Below are 21,520 nucleotides of genomic sequence, written 5' to 3'. Positions count from 1 at the left end.
GAAGCCCGTGCACCTAGAGCCCGTACTCCACAACAAGAGAAGCCACCGCAATGAGAAGCCCATGCACCGCAACAAAGAGTAGCCCGAGGTTGCCGCAACTAGAGAAAGCCTGCACGCAGCAATGAAGACCCAACGCAGCTAAAAATAATAAATAAATAAAATAAATAAAAGTATATAAATATAGATGTGGATAACTGAATCACTTTGCCGTACACCAGAAACTGACACAACGTTGTAAATCAACTATACATCAATTTAAAAAAAAAAAGTACAAGCCACAACAAAGGAGCCTACCTGCTGCAACTAAGACCCGGTGCAACCAAATAAATAAATAAATAAAGCAGCTATTATAAAAATGCTCCAACGGTTAACATGCTTGAAATGAAGGGAAAGATACAAAGTTTCAGCAAAGTAGAAGATATAAAGAAAAACCAAACGGAAATTTTGAACTGAAAAATAACCAAACCAAACCAAAACGTCACTGGATGAATCAATAAAAGAGTGAGTAAACATGAAAATAGAGAAACAAATTATCTAATGATTAAATTAAAAAAATAAACCCTTACTCAAAATTAAAAATTTGTGTGCCAAAGGACATATCAAGAAAGTGAAAGAACAACCCACAGAATGGAAAAAATATTTGCAAATAATGTGTCTGATAAGGGACTTGTATGCAGTATATAAAGAATTCTTAGAAATCAGCAAAAAGACAAATAATCCAATTTTTAAATGGGCAAAGGATATGAATAGATATTTCTCAAGAAGAAGATATACAAATGGCCAGTCAGTACATGAAAAGATGCTCAATATCATTATTCATTAGGAAAATACAGTTCGCATCCCCTAGAACGGATATAATTATTTTAGGGGAAAAAAAGGAAAACAACAAGTGTTGGCAAGGAGAAATTAGAACCCTCAAACGTTGCTGGTAGTGCTGTAAAACTGTTCAGCTGATATGGTAAACAGTTTGGTAATTCCTCAAAAAGTTAAACAGAGAGTTAACATATGGCCTAGCAATGCCACTCCTATATACCAAAAAGAATTAAACATATGTTGACACAAAAAGTTGTACACGAAATGTTCATGGCAGCATTATTCATAACAGCCAAAAAGTATAAACAATCCAGATATCCACCAACTGATGAAGAGAATAAAAGGTGGTATATCCATATGATGGACTATTATTCAGCCATAAAAAGGATACATGCTACAATATGGATGAATTTTGAAAACATTATGCTAAGTGAAAGAAGCCATACACAAAAGGCCACATGCTGTATGACTCCATTTACATGAACTGTCCAGAATAGGCAAACCCACAGACACAGAAAGTAGATTGATTAGTGGTTACCAGAGGCTGGTAGGAGGGGAGAATGAAAAGTGACCACTAATAATAATAAAGATAGTAAATATCAATAAGAGTGAAAATAGAAAAAGAGAGAAAAATTAATGAAACCAAAAGCTGGTTCTTTCAATTGATTAAAAAAAAAACAACTGAAAAACCTCTAGCGGAAAAAAATGGGAAAAGACAAATTACCAGTTATCAAGAATAAAGAGGGGATATATTACTACAGACTCAATGAATGATAAGGGAATACTACAAACTACAGACATAAACTCAACAACTTAAACGAAATGGACCAATTCCTGGAAAACCACAAACTACTCAAACTTACCCAAGAAGACACAGATAACCTGAATAGCTCTATAATTATAAAAGAAATTTAATTCATAGTTAAAAGGCTTCCACAAAAGAAATCTCCAGACCCCAGAATGTTTCACTGGTGAACTCTAACAAACATTTAAAGAAGAAGTAACACCAGTTCTACATACAGTCCATTCTCATTATTCACAATAGTTATGTTCTATAAAGTCGCCATGAACACTAAATCAGCAAATACTGAAGCACTGCTCCTAGATGAAATACAGAGTTAGGTTCCTGCAAGCCTATGGTCATACTTTTGTCAACTGATCAATACATAACCTTGTCTTTATGTGTGTTTTGGTTTAAAGATATTTAATACATATTATTGACTCACTGACTTTGAACTCATGGCCAAAAGCACTGTAACTCATGCTAAACAAAGTTTATCTAACACAGGTATTTTCTCCATAAGGCACATCACAGCTTTCCTGCACTTCAGAATACTAGACAGCACTTCAGTACTATACTTGGGAGCCATTTTAAATAGTGAGAGCACCAACAAAAAGCACAAAAATGCAAACACCATTGCACTAAATAGACCACAAACAGGACATATTTTCACTATGAGAGCTGAAATGAAAAGGCAGATCACCTTGTTCGACTTCAGCAGAGACCTCAGTGTCAGATGACAAATGTTTTGCCACTCAGCAAATGTCCATGAATGGACAAAAGAGCAAAAGCGCCAAGTACTGTCTGGGGTTAGGAGTATATTTTCGCAAGCAGGTGAATTCACAAATACACTTGCCCCTCGAACAACACAGGTTTAACTGCACAGGTCCACTTATATGTGGAATTTTTTCAACAGTACATACTACAGTACTAAACGATTCAAGGGGGTTGAACCTGTGGATGAGGAACAATGGATATGGAAGAAACGCTCAAATGGAGGGCCGCCTACAAATTACTCAAGGATTTTTGACTGTGCAGAGGGTTGGCGCCCCTAACACCCTAGTTGTTCAAGGGTCAACTGTACTGAATCCACGAATAGTGATGATCAACTATAATCTCTTTCAGGAAATAGGATAGGAAGGAAGACTTCCTTTTTTATGAGATCAGCACTATCCTGATACCAAAGCCAGACAGAGACAATAGAAGAAAACTACAAATTAATATCCCTCATGATCATAACCATAAATGTCCTCAACAAATCCAATCTGGATTGTAATACACCACAACCAAGTGAGGTTTCTTTCCTCAGGAATGCAAGGCCAATTCAAAATTTGAAAATCCATGTAACCCACCATATTAAAAGTCTAAAAAGTAAAGCAAATGATCAAATGATTCAGAAAAAGCATTTGACAAAATTCAACATCCATTCATGACAAAAACTCTCAGCAAACTAGAAATAAAAGGGAACTTTCTCAACCTGGTAATAAGTGTTCACAAAAAATATACAGCTAATAAGAAACATTTTCATTAAACCTTTGTCATTTGCTACCACCTCTTGTCTGCCAGGAAACAGACCTGGGAAATACACGTGAAGCAAATCCAACACTAAATGAAAGATTGGAAAAGATGCCCTTCTTGCCGCCCACCCATCTGTTCTCAAGGTGTGACTTTCCTATCACAAACTTGTAATAGGTTTTCTCCTGGCAAAACTATTCTTACCTTTTATCAGAAATAAATATATCAATATTTAATAGTGTTGTCACAAATATTTAATGGTGTTTTCACAAAAAGCATCATGGAGCCCAGAGCCCCTGTGGTGCACAACTCCAGGAAGCAATATTCACATAAATACAATATGTAAATATGAATGGTTCCCCCTGGAGTTGTGCAACACAGATTCCTGATTGATTGTACCACCTCAACAAACCTGAAGAACAGCGGCACATAGGATAGTAGAATGGAAAGAACAGTGGTATGAGAATTCAGAGAAAAGAAAAATCAACATGAGCTAGAATAACTGGGGAAAGAGTTTACTTTCTTTTTTCCTCTCAAGAATCGTACAATTCTGTTGTGTTGAAGAGCATTCCAGAACCTCCTGTATTTATGAAAACTTCAGGAGACTGGCAGAACTTAAGTATAGGCTTCTGTTGGAGACCTGTAAGTGGGATAGATGTACAGAGAATAGATATAAAATGAGAAAAAAAAAAGGTATACCCCCACCCATCCTTCTAATTCAAGAGAGCCTCACTCTAACCCTTATAACCTCGCCATAGCTAGATTCTTCAGCTCTCTACAATACACCCCACAAATGGCCCAAAACACAGATATTATTGCCTGCATAAAAACTCTCTACAACTCCTAGAATAAAAATATTTGTCCGCCCAATTTGTACAACTCACATTTTAGTCCCCGCTTACCTTTTCTGGCCTTTTCTTTTACTACACTTCACAATACTCAAAGGTAAATAGCATGCATAAAACATATGCTGCATTTTGTCAGCCTTTCTTCTGCCTGGAATACCCTTATCCATATTCACCCCTGAATACCCAGGTCAAACCCTCCCTGAGACCAACCTTACCATGTTCCCTCCTCCACCAAATTTCAGTCATACTTTTAGTTTGCTATTATACAGCCTCAACAACACAAATTTATTTTTTGATTATATTTTATTATAAAAGGTGAAAACAATACAAAGTTATCTCACAGTTCTCTACGTCAGGATTCTGGGCATGGGTTAACAGGGTCTTCTGCTTAGGGTCTCACTGAGCTGAAACTGAAGTGACAGCTGGGACTGTGAACTTATCTGAGGCTTGGGCTTGTATTCTTTTCCAAGCTTACCACGAAGCTTACTTGTTGGCAGCTTTTAGTCCCTTTCTGTTTTCTTGCTGACTTTTGGCCAGGAGCCATTCAGCAACCAGAGGCTGCCTGCCATTCCTTGCCACATGCCCTTCTCCACAGCAATTCACAAAGTATAAGTCAAGAGAGTGAGATTTGGGGCAGAATCTCCTAAAGCATGAGATGGATCTTTGAGTGGGTTCCCAAACTTGTCCATAGCTAGTTTAAGTCTCTGTGTGATTCCACACTGACCTTGGGAAACAAGTGGCAAATGGGGTCCCTGAGGTTAGAAGGCTTTTCATTAGAACTGTTTCAAACCTCTGCACCCATCTGCTAAGAAATAACATCTTCACAATATTTAGTTTTCCCATTCAGAAACATAAAATGATCTACATTTACTAATTTCTCAGTAATATTAACAAACAGTGCTTACAACATACTAGGCATTGTACAAAGAACTTTTCATACATTCTAGCCTAATCACCTAACACTCCAAATGGTAAATTCTATTATTATCTCTATTTTACAATTTGGGGAAATTGAGAACGCTTAGTGTAAATCCCTACAACTCCAAATGTGGCTCTTACACCAAACCACCAGCATCACCTATGAACTTGTTACAAATGCAGACTCCCTGGCTACACTGCAGACCTACTGAGTAATCATCTACATTATAATAAGCTCCCCAGATGATTCTTTTACACATTAATGTTTGAGCACTGGTTTAAATAACTTGTTCAAGCTGACACAATAAACTCAATAAATTAAAGAGCCAAGATCAGATCCAGATTGTTAAGGTTATTCTCAAGTTGCTATTAAAAATAGTCCTGGGGGCTTCCCTGGTGGTGCAGTGGTTGAGAATCTGCCTGCCAATGCAGGGGACACGGGTTCGAGCCCTGGTCTGGGAAGATCCCACATGCCGCAGAGCAACTAGGCCCGTGAGCCACAATTACTGAGCCTGCGCGTCTGGAGCCTGTGCTCCGCAACAAGAGAGGCCGTGATAGCGAGAGGCCCGCGCACCGCGATGAAGAGTGGCCCCCACTTGCCGCAACTGGAGAAAGCCCTCACACAGAAACAAAGACCCAGCACAGTCATAAATAAATAAATAAAATATTAAAAAAAAAAAAATAGTCCTGGGACTTCCCTGGTGGTCCAGTGGTTAAGACTCTGCGCTCCCAATGCAGGGGGCACGGGTTCGAACCCTGTCGGGGAACTAAGGTCCCTCAGGCTGCACGGCTCAGCCAAAAAAATAGTCCTATATTCCTCATTATGTCTTTCATAGGTGATTAATGATATACATGAAAAGTGTTCTTCTATTATCTTTATCTTGTAATCCATCTCTTTTTGACATCTTCTTTCTCCCTCTCTCTCTCTCCCCCACACACAAACAATGTAAAAGAGAAAACCTTTCCTAAAATATCAACCCATTTCATGGGTACCATCCATTTAAACTTACAAAATTTGTCAGAACCACTCAAATCATATAGGAAACTAATCACTATAAATCAATAGCAACACATTTAAATTTTTATGTTACTATTTAGAATAAGTCACTAACACCATTAAGCACTTTATTTGAAACTGAATATGGCTAAACCAGCTACTGAATAATTCAGACATCAGTGGGTTAAAGATTCAAGATGATTTGGGCCATCCCAAGCTGTGAACTCCAATGAAAGTCCATTCCAAATGTAATATCAACTGCTAAATGTCAGCAGCCAAAGAATTTTCAAATGAAAAGTCTTTCAAAACATAATTTTTTACTAAAAGATAGATCAAATTACTGAGAAGACGCTATAATTAATAAGGTTTACAATGTCCCTTGATGCCCAGGATTAAGTACATCTGTATTTACCATTAATTAACCTATTTTAGTTTTTGTCAAGCAAGGTCAGAAGTAAGAATTATCACAGAAACTTCCCTATGTCCAAATGTAATTCAAAAGGGTCTTGGGAGGCAAATACCTTGGTGTGTCTTGAAATAACTTTCTTTCTTTTTTTCACAAAAAAGATATTCAAGATATTCGAAATTAGTTGACTAATTTTACTCAAACTGTGCTCTCTTGAATGTGAGAACAGTGTCTTCTCTTTTATCTCCAATAAAAAAAGGTGAACAAAGATTTAGCACTCATGTACAAGAAAGCAAGTTAAAACTCTGCAGGTAGAAACACTTAAAAGTCTCTGCCTTCAAAGAGCACAGACTTACTAACATATATAAACTGAATTTCCTCCTACTTGTCCACAATAAAATATGTATTTTATTTGGGGAAGATATACCTTCACGGCTAACCATTTTCTTTAAAAGCACTCAACTTATAATCTTTGAGAAAGCTTTTCTTAATAGGACTCAAAACCTAGAAAAGCACGAAAGGTAAAGACTGGTAAATTTATTTACATTAACAGAAAAAATGTCGGGCTTCCTTGGTGGCGCAGTGGTTAAGAATCCGCCTGCCAATGCAGGGGACACGGGTTCGAGCCCTGGTCCAGGAAGATCCCACATGCCGCAGAGCAACTAAGCCTCTGTGCCACAACTACTGAGCCTGCGCTCTAGAGCTCGCGAGCCACAACTACTGAAGCCCACACGCCTAGAGCCCGTGCTCTGCAACAAGAGAAGCCACGACAATGAGAAGTCCGTGCACCGCAACGAAGAGTAGCCCCCGATCGCCGCAACTAGAGAAAGCCCGCGCGCAGCAACAAAGACCCAAAACAGCCATAAGTAAATAAATAAATAAATAAATATTTTTAAAAACATAAAAAATGTCTGGCAGAATAAAAAAAAAACTGCATAAATCAAGTCAAAAGCCAAAAATGGGAAACAGATCTGTGACACATATGACAAAGGGCCAGTTTCCTTAACCTACAAAAGCACTCTTAGAAATTAGTACAAAAACGACCAGGAAGCAAAAAAAAAAAAAAAAAGTGCAAAAGATCTGAATAGACAAGTTTACTGAAAAATATACAGTCAATAAGCGTAGGAAGCTTATTGTTTAGTGTCTATAATAGTAGCCACTAAACCAATGTGGCTATTTAAGCTTAAATGAATTAAAATTAAATAAAATTCAAAATTCAGTTCCTTAGTCAAACTAGCCACATTTCAAGTGCTCAATGGCCACATGTGACTAGTGGCTAGTGCACTGGACAACACAGATATAGAACATTTCCATCAAGTTCTACTGAACAAAATAACAAAAGAAATGCTTTGTTAATATATCAAAATGGCAAAGAGTAAAGACTGATAGATTTCTTGGATAACAGAGAAAAGTGGGAAAAAACAAGAACCTTCAAAATTTTGGAGGGGAATATAAACTGCCACTAACTCAAGTTCACAAACTCTTTATCTTAACTATTCCATTCACACAAATGTACATACACATACGCCCAGATATATATACTGAAGTATCTGTTACAAAAGAGGAAAAAAAAACTATAAATGACTATTTTAAATGATGGTACATCTAAAAACAATGGAATATTAAGAAATCATTAAGAAGAATGAAACAGATACATAAGTAGTGGCATTAAAAGGCATTCTTGACATTCATAAAGAATGCAAATTGAAGAACTGTATATAAAATATAGATAGGTATACATGTTTATACATATTTCTACATACAAGTATAAAAGTCCAAAAAGCTGTATTCAAACTATCAACTATAACTATAGTCAATTTGTTTGATAACTAAATTATTTTCAATATCTGCGTATGCAGACTTTCACTTAATCCCTATTTTCCGTATAGTGACTCATCCAAGACTAACTCTCTACAAACTGCTGTTCTACTTTTTTTAAAATAACGAGCCTATATAACTGTAACGGTAACTCAATTTAAGCACTATTGTTTTTAAGTCATATCTAAAGAGTTCTAAAACTAAGTATATTCAATAACCTTTTAAAAAACACTAAAAACATGATAAGTCAAACTGTACTAAAAATACTAAATTGCACAATACTACAACACTATAAACTATGAGGATGGCCTCTATGAGGTATGGAAAGAAAGAAAACAGAACTAGAGGGGCATTCAGAGGCTTTTGTAAAAAGGACAAAGATAGCAGGTTTTAACAAACCTTACTGATCAGTTCCCTGTAGTTATATCTTCCACACACAGTGGCCTCCTTCCAGACAGCTTTTGTAGTGAAAATATAATGCGCTTTCACCGACAGCAAAATTGCACAGCCTTTTAAAAGTAGATTTTGTGGATGAGGAAACAGCAAGGACTTCTGCAAATCTGACATCATTTTCTCAGCTCGTCATAATTCTAGGAGATGCAGCAGCAGCACCTCTCACAGAAATAGGTGTTCAAAAAAGATTTTTTTCCCCTTTCTTTTCCTTAGTTTCTGGGCTTTCAAGACAGGATCATGAGAACAGGACAGAAGGAAAGATGAACCGAAAATAATACAAAATTCAAGAGCAAAACACAGGGGAACTTTACTTCAACATTAAGGCAAGAATGAAAATCGCTCAAGCAAAGAATGTTACATCAAATCGCTGAGCACAAACAGACTTGCAAATAGCAATTTCATAAATGTATCTCTTATAAGTTTATGTCAATTATACCTCAATAAAGCTGAAATTAAAAATAATGTAGGGGCTCCCCTGGTGGCGCAGTGGTTGAGAATCTGCCTGCCAATGCAGGGGACACGGGTTCGATCCCTGGTCCGGGAAGATCCCACATGCCGCGGAGCAACTAGGCCCGTGCGCCACAACTACTGAGCTTGCGCTCTTGAGCCCGCGAGCCACAACTACTGAGCCCACGTGCCACAACTACTGAAGCCCACGTGCCTAGAGCCCATGCTCCACAACAAAAGAAGCCACCCCAATGAGAAGCCCTCACACCACAACGAAGAGTAGCCTCCACTCGCCGCAACTAGAGTAAGTCCGTGGGCAGCAACGAAGACCCAATGCAGCCAAAAATAAATAAATAAATAAATAAACAAACAAACAACATTACAAAAGAATAGATTTAATATGTTTTTCCAAAATGCACACTCTCTCCTGGAGATTCTAATACAACTATAAATACAATACAAATACAGACATACAAGGACTCTGGCCTAGTCAATATAGATCCAAGAAGATATTACCAGGCCCGGCCATACTCCTAGCAGAAGAAAATTACTCATGGTAAAGATTAAGAGTACTGAACATTTCTAAGTTAATACGTCTGTTTTTTCTAAAGTGTATTTTCAGATGTTTTTCTTTCTAATCATCACATATATTTTATCATTTTACTTTTAAGTAATTCTTTTCTGTTTTCAATACTTCCTCCATAAAAGTAATGAGCATATGAGAGTTACTCCTTTAATAGAAACTTTCTATTTTCCAACTTATTCCCTAAAGTTAAATGACTTTAGGTAAATAACATAAATAAAAACCTATGTACTTTCAAAATAGTATTAACCACTAAGTGAAGTCTACATAGAAATACAAACATAAAAACAAACCACTTTTTCTTCAGTCTACAAATCACATGCTAAAGATCTGCTGTGCTCCTGATCTCTAACACTCATACTTCACTTATACTTTGACCACTTCACTCCCCAAAGATACACAAAGGTACCTCTAGTGCAATCTCTAAGGTCTGCCTCTCTGCCCCTTGCATCTGCAATCACAACAAACTTGTCCTAAAAGGACATGTTTCCCTTTTAATGCTGCCCTAGTTGTGGTGGGTGACAAGGGAAAAATCAAAAAGAAAATGGTATCATCAAGATTATACTATTTCGAAAGCTCTGCGTTGCAAAAACAGCTTAATTCCTCAGGGATGTCACCAAATGTTTACATGACACAATGTTTTGTTTTGTTTTTTTAAAAAGAATGAGCAGAACTTTGAACATAGTTCTAAAGTCAATGTAATGGTTCTCAATATCTCTGGCTCACTACAAATTTTTCCATTTAAATTGCACCAAACACTCTACTACAGATCTCTCATCCAAATCACTTCATCACCACCATCACTGCCACCTTTGAAATTTAAAACATGTAATGGGAGTTCCCTGGTGGCCTAGTGGTTAGGATTCCAGGATTTCACTGCCATGGCCCGGGTTCAGTCCCTGGTTGGGAAACTGAGATCCTGCAAGCCGTGGGGCGCGGCCAAAAATAAAAAAATAATAATAATAAAATGTAAAACATGTAAGACTGTTAATTAAATACTTGAATAATGCTTTTTATAACTAATGTACTTATATGAGACAAATATAAGATCAGTAGGGACACAATCCAGTGTAGTGAATGTGAATGAGCATTCAAGTTCAGTTGAATCTCAACCCCATTATTTCTCTGTCTGATGTCCTTAGTTATTGGAACCAGTCTACACTCTACATTTAATCAGCCTTTTGGCATAATTTTATAATTATATAATAATTATGAATCTTATTTTGCTTTTTCAGATTGTTTATAGCAATCTTATATCAATTTGTATAGCTCTCTCACATACACACAACACCCCAAATCACGTATGTACATATACATATATATTACTGAATGAAGAATTTTATTTATCTGTTGCTATATCATTGGTCAGGAATACAACCCCATTTTAATAATGCTCCCTAAAACAGGATAACTCTACAATGCAGGTACCAAGAACACAATGAAATAGGAAGCAGATACTGCCTATACTCAGTAAATAATTTTAATATATCCTTTCTGAAACTGTTCCTAGAACATCTGACCTTAATGCCTATGAAATAAGTTTAAGACTTACTTCTCCTGGTCCTCTTGATCTTATAAATATACAGTTTCCTAATTTAGGTCAAAGTTAAACTTTCCATTTGTCAAACCACTAATTTTCTGATCTCATTATTCTGCATCTGAAAATATTAAAAGATTTACTTTTGTCTATTCCTTTCACATTTACTTCTACCTATTCCTCCTACAAACAGAAACCTTTTCAACACTGAGGTTTACTTTAATCCTTCACTTTATAGATGGTAAAACAAACAAAAAAGAGTAGAGTGTTCCAGAATGGCCATCATCAAAAAATCTACAAACAATAAATGCTGGAGAGGGTGTGGAGAAAAGGGAACCCTCTTGCACTGTTGGTGGGAATGTAAATTGATACAGCCACTATGGAGAACAGTCTGGAGGTTCCTTAAAAAACTAAAAATAGAACTACCATATGACCCAGCAATCCCACTACTGGGCATATACCCTGAGAAAACCATAATTCAAAGAGAGACATGTACCTCAATGTTCATTACAGCACTATTTACAACAGCCAGGTCATGGAAGCAACCTAAGTGTCCATCGACAGATGAATGGATAAAGATGTGGCACATATATACAATGGAATATTACTCAGCCATACAAAGAAACGAAATTGAGTTATTTGTAGTGAGGTGGATGGACCTAGACTCTGTCATACAGAGTAAAGTAAGTCAGAAAGAGAAAAACAAATACCGTATGCTAACACATATATATGGAAACTAAAAAAAAAAAAGTGGTTCTGATGAACCTAGGGGCAGGACAGGAATAAAGACTCAGACGTAGAGAATGGACTTGAGGACACGGGGAGGGGGAAGAGTAACCTGGGACAAAGTGAGAGAGCGGCATGGACATATATACACTACCAAATGTAAAATAGATAGCTAGTGGGAAGCAGCTGCCTAGCACAGGGAGATCAGCTCGGTGCTTTGTGACCTCTAGAGGGGTGGCATAGAGAGAGTGGGAGGGAGAGGATATGCGGATATATGTATACATATAGCTAAATCACTTTGTTATACAGCAGAAATTAATGCAACATTGTAAAGCAATTATACTCCAATAAAGATGTTAAAAAAAAAAGAAAGAAAAAAAAGAGTAGAGTGTTTTCTAGATTTTGGCTACTAGAAAAAAGAAAAAAAAGTTTTAGTGTCACCATTCTCTTTCTAAAATTCATTTTTATTTAGACTGAAGTCTTATACATTTGCCAGAATCAAATAAAAATACCAAGCCACTAATATACTAATCCCTTCAGAACTCAGAGCTCTATTGATTAAACTAGTTTTTACATCTTTTAAGTACTTTCACATACCTAGTTAAGGCTTGAAATGTTTATTATAAATGAGCAAATATACTAATTTATTATAGGAAAATCTAAACAGTAAATGCAAATTTTTCCTGTCACAATCTCCCAATGATTATTTTATCCAAAGAGATAATTCAAAAAGTACTCATGACATTCTAGAGACTTAAAATTAATTAACATAATTAGAGTTGGGATCTGCTTACCTATAAATAAAATTTACCATCCTTCCTTAAATAAAAGAGGTCCTGAGGTAGTACTAATCAAGTAGAACAAAGTAAAATAGTCTTTTGTGAAGGACCAATTTCCCCACCACCCAAAAAAACTATTTCTAGAGTTTTTTCTTTAGAGGGAAACGACCAGCAGTCACAATTACGAAGACATACTGTTAAGTGAAAACACTCAACAAATAAAATGTGCTTTTATTTATTCACTAACTTTTTTTCACAGTTCCAACTAAAACACATACAAGTTGAAGACTCATCAACCCCCTAACACAAAACATTTACAAAACAAATGCACAAGGTTTACAAAACAAATGTGTAAGACTGAATAAACAATAGGACCCAGATTGGGGGAAATAAATAAAAAAGACTGGATGGTAATATACCAAATGTTAACAGAGCTCTGAGGAGTGAAATACATGATTTATTTCCTTCTTTATACTAAAAATCTATAATTTTCCACTAATTTTCCCACAGTGAACACTTATTACTTTTATATTCAGAAAACTCCCCTTTAAAAAATAAAACACAACACATAATAAAGGTTCATTTAGAAGGGCTCTCCATGTTGTGTAAGTATTACTGACATGATTCACCATTAAAGATAATGCCTCCAGTCCTTCTCACTTCCCAACACTAAAATGCTGTTTTATATCCTATTACTTTTCTGCTGCGCCCTCAAAGATGGAATAAACCTTACTTTTCCAAACCTTTCACGTCCACATAGTGGACGCTTTTAACTTTTTCATAAAACGTAACTTCTCATTCATCCTCAATATTCTATTTTTTTAAACCTACCTCTAAATTTCGTTATAATAAATTCAGAAGGAAAAAAAAAGATGGTTTTATCCACTAATTACAACTTCGTGAGGTCACCATCACTTTAGCTACGGAAAAGTCAAGGCCGGGTAAACTACAGGTCCCACCATGCATTGCTGCCTTGTTCAGAGTAGGTCTCTACGGAAACAGAAAAAAAAAAATTCTACAAGTCCCACCTGTTACTTCGTTTCTAAACACCTCCTGCACTTTCAGCTCCAACAACAAACGTAAAACAAGAGCCTCGTGACCTCCGGCCTGATCCGGGAGCCCAGACAGGCAAGGGGCCCGGGGTCAGGCGGCGTGTCTGCTACAGCGGGTCAATTCTACCCAGCTCCAGCGCTCCCCTCTTCTTTCCGGGGCTGGGTACACGCACAAGCCTTCTCCTATCTGCATCCAATGGGGGCTCTTCAGCCACACAAGGGAGAAGAACCGGTTACTGTGCAAGCCCAAGAGACTTCCCCATGCCGGGGCGGGGGCTACCACAGAGCGGGGGCGAGAGCGTCGTGACCCCGAGAGGCAGCTTCAAAACACCAAGAGGACTCGTCGCAGATGCAGGGAGAAGCCACAGCCCCGCGGCGACCCTCTTCCGCCGGGCGCCTCCATTCCCACAGGGACCACAAACCCGACACTAACCTCCGCCCTCGCCGCGCGGTTTTGTGCCCCCTCAGCCGGGTCGCAGGGCCAGTGACCTCCCTTCCCCTGCAACCGGCGGGCGGCGAGGGAACGAAATCCTCCCGGCCTTCCCGTCCGCTCCCTCCTCCTTACCGTCTTGGCGGCCTCCGCCCAGGTCCTGCCCTTCTTCCTACGGCCCTTTTCCCTCATGTCGGGTCTTGAACTGACTGGGAGGCTCCCGTGTCCGGGCTGCGGCCGCCCTCCCTGCCTGCTCTGCCCTGCGCTGTTTTTCCCGCGGTGCCGGGAAAGATGGGAGAAAGGGGAAGTCAGGCCGGAGGAGCACCCAAGCAGAGGAAGCGGCGGGGGTGGTGCGCGGGGGGCGGTCTATGGGGCGGCCGGTCCTCCTGCTGCCGTTACCACTGCTACCGCCGCTGCCATATTGGGTCCTTACTGTACAGGCAGCCGCTACGGTCATGTGACCGCTCCCGCGCGGCCGTCACTACTGTACGCAGCCGGCCGCGCGAACGAGCGCGCGCGCGCCCCCGCCTCCCGCGCGGGGATGCAGGGAGAGCGAGCCGGCCAGCCGCCGCACCTGGCCACTCCCCCGCCCTCCGCGCTCCGCCTCGCCTAGAGAGCATGCGCATCGGGGAGGTCCGACGCTACGCTGCGTCGGGCGTCTTGCGCTTTTGCCTACAGCGAAAACCTGCCTGCGGAAGCGGAACTTGATCCGGCCCGGAAGGTTTATTGAGTGGATTCTGACCGCGTGCGGCGCCGCGGTGGCTATAGAGACGGGGGGAGACCCGGGCTCTTCTCTCTAGGGGCGACCCTCCCAACTATCACTTTCAGTAAGCCTCGAACTTTCATTTTTTATTTGTCCACGTTCATTTTTAGAAAGGTTATCATTTTGAAGATTTACAACAATTTTCGTCCACTTTTTTAACCCCCTTTGGTAGATGAAGCAATTTGAGATTGAGTGACGCCAAACTCGCGAGTCTAGACTATGGTGAAGCCAAAAATCAAACTACGAGCTCAGAGTCCTTTCCGTCTCTCCAGAATGCCTCTCAGTCTTAGGTGACCTTTATTTTAAGGCCACCAGTAACTACATTCACGCTTTTACATGCGAATGTCTCATCAAGGACACAAATGATGTCTTTTTTATCTTGGTGAGCTCGCTCCCTGGCACAGTGCCTGTACATATCAGGAGCCCGGTAAATATTTGCTGAATGATTCAGCTGTATCTGTGGTCAGAAACAATTATTTGTAGTGTCCATAACAGCCTCCTGAAAGATCCAGAATGTGGGATCTCCCATCGCATTTCCATGTCTTTATACTTAGCAAAGTACAGAATGTGTAGTAACGCCTACTAATCTCCCAAATCCACCTGCTTCCAGAAGCTGCTTCCGATCTACTAACTTACTATTTTCTAAAATAGGACAGAGAGTTGAGCTGTTTATTGGGAGAAAAGACAGTTGAGAACAATACTTAACTTGGAGTCCATGGATAGGTTTCAGAAGTTTATGGACCCCCCTAAAATTATGGGCAATATTTTGTGTGTTGTGCATTTTCTGAGAAGATTCATAACTTTTCCTCAAGTTTTAAAAGGGGTCTGTTACACACACGCACACAAAGTCTTAATAGGGAGTTTGAGAGGCATTTAGATACTTCCTTATTTTTCTCCTTCAGTCATTGATCAGACAGCCCCATATCAGCAATTCACAATAGATATATTTTCACAAATTTCTTTAGTAAGTCATAGCACTATCCATAACATGCAGGGTATGTACCATCTCACTCTAAAGCCTATGTCAATAGTCAGTTCAAGAAGCACCTCTCCATTCCCAGCTGTTGGCTGGGACTTGCCATCTAGCCCTGTTGCCTGGGCACTTTACCTCAGCTTGTTTTCAGATCCTGCTAGGACAGATATTCCCACTGTCCTTACTTTGATTTTCTGGAGCTCCATTCCCAGATTTTAATTTCAAGGGTAGGGACTGTGGTATTGCAGTTCCTACTTTTTAATCTTCCACAGATCTGAATGGTTATTATTATCATTATTATTATTATTAAATTATATATAATTCCCCAGAGAGTATTTTTGTCCCAGTGTGTATTGATTCAATTTGTTATGCCTATTTGCATCTCTCATATCATTCCCACTCTAGTTCTGGATATCCCTAAATGTCCTGTCTCTACTCCCACCCTACTCAAACCCACTCTTCATAGGATCCCAGATTGTTCTTCTTAAAGCCCAACCCTCCCCCATTACGACACCCTCCATAATTCCCAATAAAGTCAAATTTCTTAGCCCTACTTCTGCTTTTGTCTTTTCATTTGACGAATAATATTGATTCATACATCATATAAAAATTAGCGGCCACCAGTTGCAGTCCCACCCTGTCTCCCTTCAGCCCCTAAATTTTCCTATAAATTTGCTAATCCTAACCGCCTTCTCCTTACTATAGGCTAATCCTTCCTTCACAACACTGCATACCATACTGTATACAGGAGCCCAGGCTTCTCACCATCTTTGGAATGTTAGTTCATAAAATACGCCTTTTTAAAAAATTTTCTAGCTCTGACTCCCCTCCACCATTTTCTACAAACCTACTCAAGATCCTTCTAGATTAAATAAAGAAATCTCTTTACCCTACCACCTTACTCCACCAAATTATTTTTCTTTCTCTTCTTCACCCATAAATATCTTGAAAGCGTGGCCTACACTCACAGTCTCCACCTCCACAGCTTCCACCCACTCTTCTGCCCTTCTAAGTGTAACGATACTCTCCTCTACATTAAAAAATAGAGGTCTGACTCTTGTGTGGTAAAGTGCACGACCTGCTTTTACAAACTTTAGCTTAGGGTACTACAGAAAATGAAGTCAAGAATTTTCAGGCTACAGATATCCAGCCCCATGCCTGTCATGCTCTATCTTGGAATCCACATGAGACTTTTATTTTCAAAATAAAAATAACTATTTTTCATGTTTACAAAATTTCTCATAAAAAGTCCATAGATATTCATTACATCTGTAGAAGCAGAGACTGAGACTTGACCCCTTGTGCAATTAATTTATTGAAGTGCTCTCAGGAGAAACCTATAAGGATTTGAAGGAAACATGATAGGAAAAGAAGCTAAGGATAAATTGGAAGATTGGGATTGACTTATACACACTGCTATATATAAAATAGATAACTAATAAGGACCTATTGTGTAGCACAGGGAACTCTATTCAATACTCTGTAATGACCTATATGGAAAAAGAATCTAAAAAAGAGTGGATATATGTATACGTATAACTGACTCACTTTGCTGTACCCCTGAAACTAACACAACATTGTAAATCAACTATACGCCCCCCCAAAAAAAGAAGCTAAGGGAAGATGTGGTTTCAGCCTGGTACCTCAGCCAAGCATTAATGGCCCCACAGAATTATCCCACCTTGAGATATGAGGTGAGGCTTCGGTATCTGCTCATCAAACACTCTTATACTCAGGCCTTCCCTGGTGAGAAAGGGGGTCAGTTGTAACCTCCCAGGCATTTCCAGGAAAGATAACTCTTGTTGACCAAGGGCAGTTCTCTAGAGAAAAATGCAGTTATGAGTCCTCAGCTGCCAATACTCACAGCAGCTGGAAGATATGTACACTGGAAATGAGTGTGGGCAATGCAGCAATAGGGTATTTCAAAATAAAAAGAAGAAAATTTAAATTCCACCACAAAGAAATTACCCAGATTATTTTCATATTTTGTTTATGACAAAATAGCATGTATAATGACAATTTTATATTTATTTTACGCATATACATATATATCTTTTAATGAAAATGGAATTATATTATGTATGCTGTTTAATCATATTTTTTTAATTAATTTATTTATTTATTTATTTATGGCTGTGTTGGGTCTTCGTTTCTGTGCGAGGGCTTTCTCTAGTTGCGGCAAGCGGGGGCCACTCTTCATTGCGGTGAGTGGGCCTCTCACTATCACGGCCTCTCTTGTTGCGGAGCACAGGCTCCAGACGCGCAGGCTCAGCAATTGTGGCTCACGGGCCTAGTCGCTCCGCGGCATGTGGGATCTTCTCAGACCAGGGCTCGAACCTGTGTCCCCTGCATTGGCAGGAAGATTCTCAACGACTGCGCCACCAGGGAAGCCCTAATCATATTTTTATACTTAAAATATATCACAGACTGTATTTCCATTTTAATAAATATGGACCTAGAAGGACCGGAGATACAGTAATACAATACCTGGTATTTCCATGTGGAGGAAATGCCCTAGAGTAACCATCTGGCCTCTTGCTCTGTCTCTTTTTTTTTAAGATTTTTTTTTTTTTGATGTGGACCATTTTTAAAGTCTTTATTGGATTTGTTACAATATTGGTTCTGCTTTATGCTTTTTGGTTTTTTTGGTCCCAAGGCATGTGGGATCCTAGCTCCCCGACCAGGGATTGAACCCGTACCCCCCTGCATCGGAAGGTGAAATCTTAACCACTGGACCACCAGGGAAGTCCCTTGCTCTATCTCTTACTCATTCCCTAGTCTGAAGAGGCATGAGGTGCCTGTATACCTGGGGAGTGACAGCCATTGATCCACATTTCTTGTTTGATGCAGCTAATCTATTGAAAGGCTATAAAGAATTCACCCCCATTGCTTTCCTGCCTGCCCTGGACCATTATGAGGCACTGTATCTGATTAAGTACGTCTTCTCTGCACAGCTAAACTTTCACTAAGATGAGGTATCCTAAGGTCTAGACTTGGGGAAATTGGGGACAGGAAGTGCTAGCAAGCCCATTTGGCCCTCACATCTAAGCTGTTTTATCTACAACAGTTTTATCATTGTGAAGGTGATATTTTTATCTCCATCTTATTACCTCCTCTATGTATCTTTCAATTTTTTGCCAAACTTGGGCAGATTAACAACCTCAAACTCCAACATGCAGCATAATTTTCAAGAGCTACATATAATTCCAGTGTTTGGATTATGTATAATAATTTTAACCAATCTCCTCCAGTTAACATTTCCTTTAATGAACATTTCAGTGCTATTATAAATAATACTGAGATAAATACCCTTGCTACTCTTTCATGGAAAGAGATCTAAGAAATATTAAAGTGAAAAAGGCAAGGTATAGAATCATATGCATGGTATGGTCCCATTTGATGAAAAGAAGGGAGAGGATAAAATAGATATTATTTTTGGTTACCAAAGGATGACTGCAGACCACCACAAAATCAATCAATTGCCATGTGTGGTGAAGAATTACACACTTTTTGAGAAAAACACTCCTGGCATGACACTGAGCCCCAGTAGAGATAGAGCTCCTGACCATGCAGCCAGAAAACTGTCTACTATGAGCTTGATTCTGTCAGTCACCTCTACCAAATCATAATGTCAGATGGGTCGAATAGCAACTCACTGTAAGATGCAAGTGTGCCATCTGGGACTGGGCACAAGCAGGCTGGAGAGCATAAGTAAGCTACACAAATCAGGGGGTCCAGGTCACCGAGTCACACAGTACTGCTGCACTGACACCTCCCTTCAGCTCACACTGTGGCTGCATGGGAGGTTTCCTTGTGACCAGCTGACAAAGGAGGAGAAAAACCAAGCACGGTTCATGGATGGGTCAGCTTGGTACGTAGGAGCAAGATGAAAATGGACCTCGGCTGCAGGACAGTCTACTCAAGTACTCTTTTCTTAAAATTTATTTATTTATTATATTTTATTTTTGGCTGTGTTGGGTCTTCGTTTCTGTGTGAGGGCTTTCTCCAGTTGCGGCGAGCGGGGGCCACTCTTCATCGCGGTGCGCGGGCCCCTCACTGTCGCGGCCTCTCCCGTTGCGGAGCACAGGCTCCAGACGCACAGGCTCAGTAGTTGTGGCTCACGGGCCTAGTTGCTCCGCGGCATGTGGGATCTTCCCAGACCAGGGCTCGAACCCGTGTCCCCTGCATTGGCAGGCAGATTCTTAACCACTGCGCCACCAGGGAAGCCCCTCAAGTACTCTTGAAAGATAGTAGTGAGGGAAAATCTTCCCAATGGGCCAAGCTTCAGGAAGCGTACTGGGTTATGTACTTTGTGTGGAAAGAGAAAGGACCCAAGGTCAAAATATAAACAGATTCATAGTCAATGGAGAATAGCTTGCCCCATGGGAAGCAATCCAAAATGTATTGAGGGGCTTCCCTGGTGGCGCAGTGGTTAAGAATCCGCCTGCCAATGCAGGAGACACAGGTTCGAGCCCTGGTCTGGGAAGATCCCACATGCCGCGGAGCAACTAAGCCCCTGTGCCACACTACTGAGCCTGCGCTCTAGAGCCCATGAGCCACAACTACTGAGCCCGCGTGCCACAACTACTGAAGCCCATGCGCCTAGAGCCTGTGCTCTGCAACAAGAAAAGCCACCGCAATGAGAAGCCTGCTCACCGCAATGAAGAGTAGACCCCGCTCGCCACAACTAGAGAAAACCCGCACGCAGCAACAAAGACCCAACGCAGCCAAAAATAAATAAATAAATAAAATAATTTTTAAAAAAAGAAAAAACATGCTTGCCTTGACTTAGGTCATGACCAGGAGGCAGGCTGTAGGTGGATCCTGTTCAAAGTCCTTGCCTCTGACTCTACATTGGTCAACAGCTGTGGCTGCACACAGAAAGAGGTGCCAGACTCAGACTGACTGGGCTGGAATTCCCTCACCTGACTATCAGAAGTTGGGCAAGCCACTTAAACTTTTTAAGCCTCACTTCTCTCTACTAGGATTATTATGAGGTCTGAATGAGGTAATAGATGTAAAGTGCTTAGCACCTAGTACATTGTAAGCCATCAATAAATGTTAGTTATTGTATCTTGTATATTATACCTGACCAGAAAAGAGGATAAAAGTAGACTTTCTCAACTCTTCTTCCTTCCTGCAAAACTTTTATGTACCCAGCTGTTTCCATTTCTCTACTATGCAACAAGATTTAGCATACTTGGTGATTAGGACAGCAAGAGGAAAGGGAAGGAAAGGAATTGACTATTCAGTGTCTGCTGTATACCTGGCAATTTATATGAGGATATGAAGATTAAGGAATGTCTCAAGAAATATTTCTCTTAGGGACAAATACGACCTTGAAATATCAATCCAGTTCAATTAAACAGATTAATTTAGTATCTTTCAACCATGAGCCAAGCACTGAGGACCAGACATGAGTGCAAGATGGCAAAACAGGGAGGAAAAGGACTGTGTCTATCATGTTCATTATTATATTTTCAGTGTCTGGAATAGCACCTTGTAATAGGAGATGCTCAATATAATTTTATTAAATTAAAAAGCAGATAAATGAATAAATAACAAGACACAGCCCCTACTCCCAAGTAGCTCATATTAAAGTAAAAAAGACCTATAAACAAATTAAATACCATACATTGTCATACATGCAATCATAAACATATATGCAAAACCCTAGAGTG

General features: G+C 39.7%; 1 protein-coding gene across 2 annotated transcripts in view; it reads right to left on the bottom strand.

Annotated features, from left to right (window-relative positions):
• Positions 1 to 14,622, bottom strand: part of ASXL2 (ASXL transcriptional regulator 2) — a 128,457-nt gene extending 113,835 nt beyond the window's left edge. Inside the window, exon 1 of one of the 2 annotated variants that reach the window (XM_059893447.1) lies at positions 14,239 to 14,622. In XM_059893447.1, the coding sequence (XP_059749430.1) occupies positions 14,239 to 14,295 (57 nt within the window). In that variant the 5' untranslated portion in view covers positions 14,296 to 14,622. The remainder of the gene's footprint in view (positions 1 to 14,238) is intronic. The other variant, XM_059893448.1, reaches the window with a different exon arrangement.
• Positions 14,623 to 21,520: the final 6,898 nt, after the last annotated feature.

Source organism: Balaenoptera ricei, chromosome 13 (genome assembly GCF_028023285.1).
Source record: "Balaenoptera ricei isolate mBalRic1 chromosome 13, mBalRic1.hap2, whole genome shotgun sequence".
Taxonomy (NCBI): domain Eukaryota; kingdom Metazoa; phylum Chordata; class Mammalia; order Artiodactyla; family Balaenopteridae; genus Balaenoptera; species Balaenoptera ricei.
Note: the sequence above shows the minus strand (reverse complement) of the source record. Positions and strands in the feature narration are given on the sequence as shown.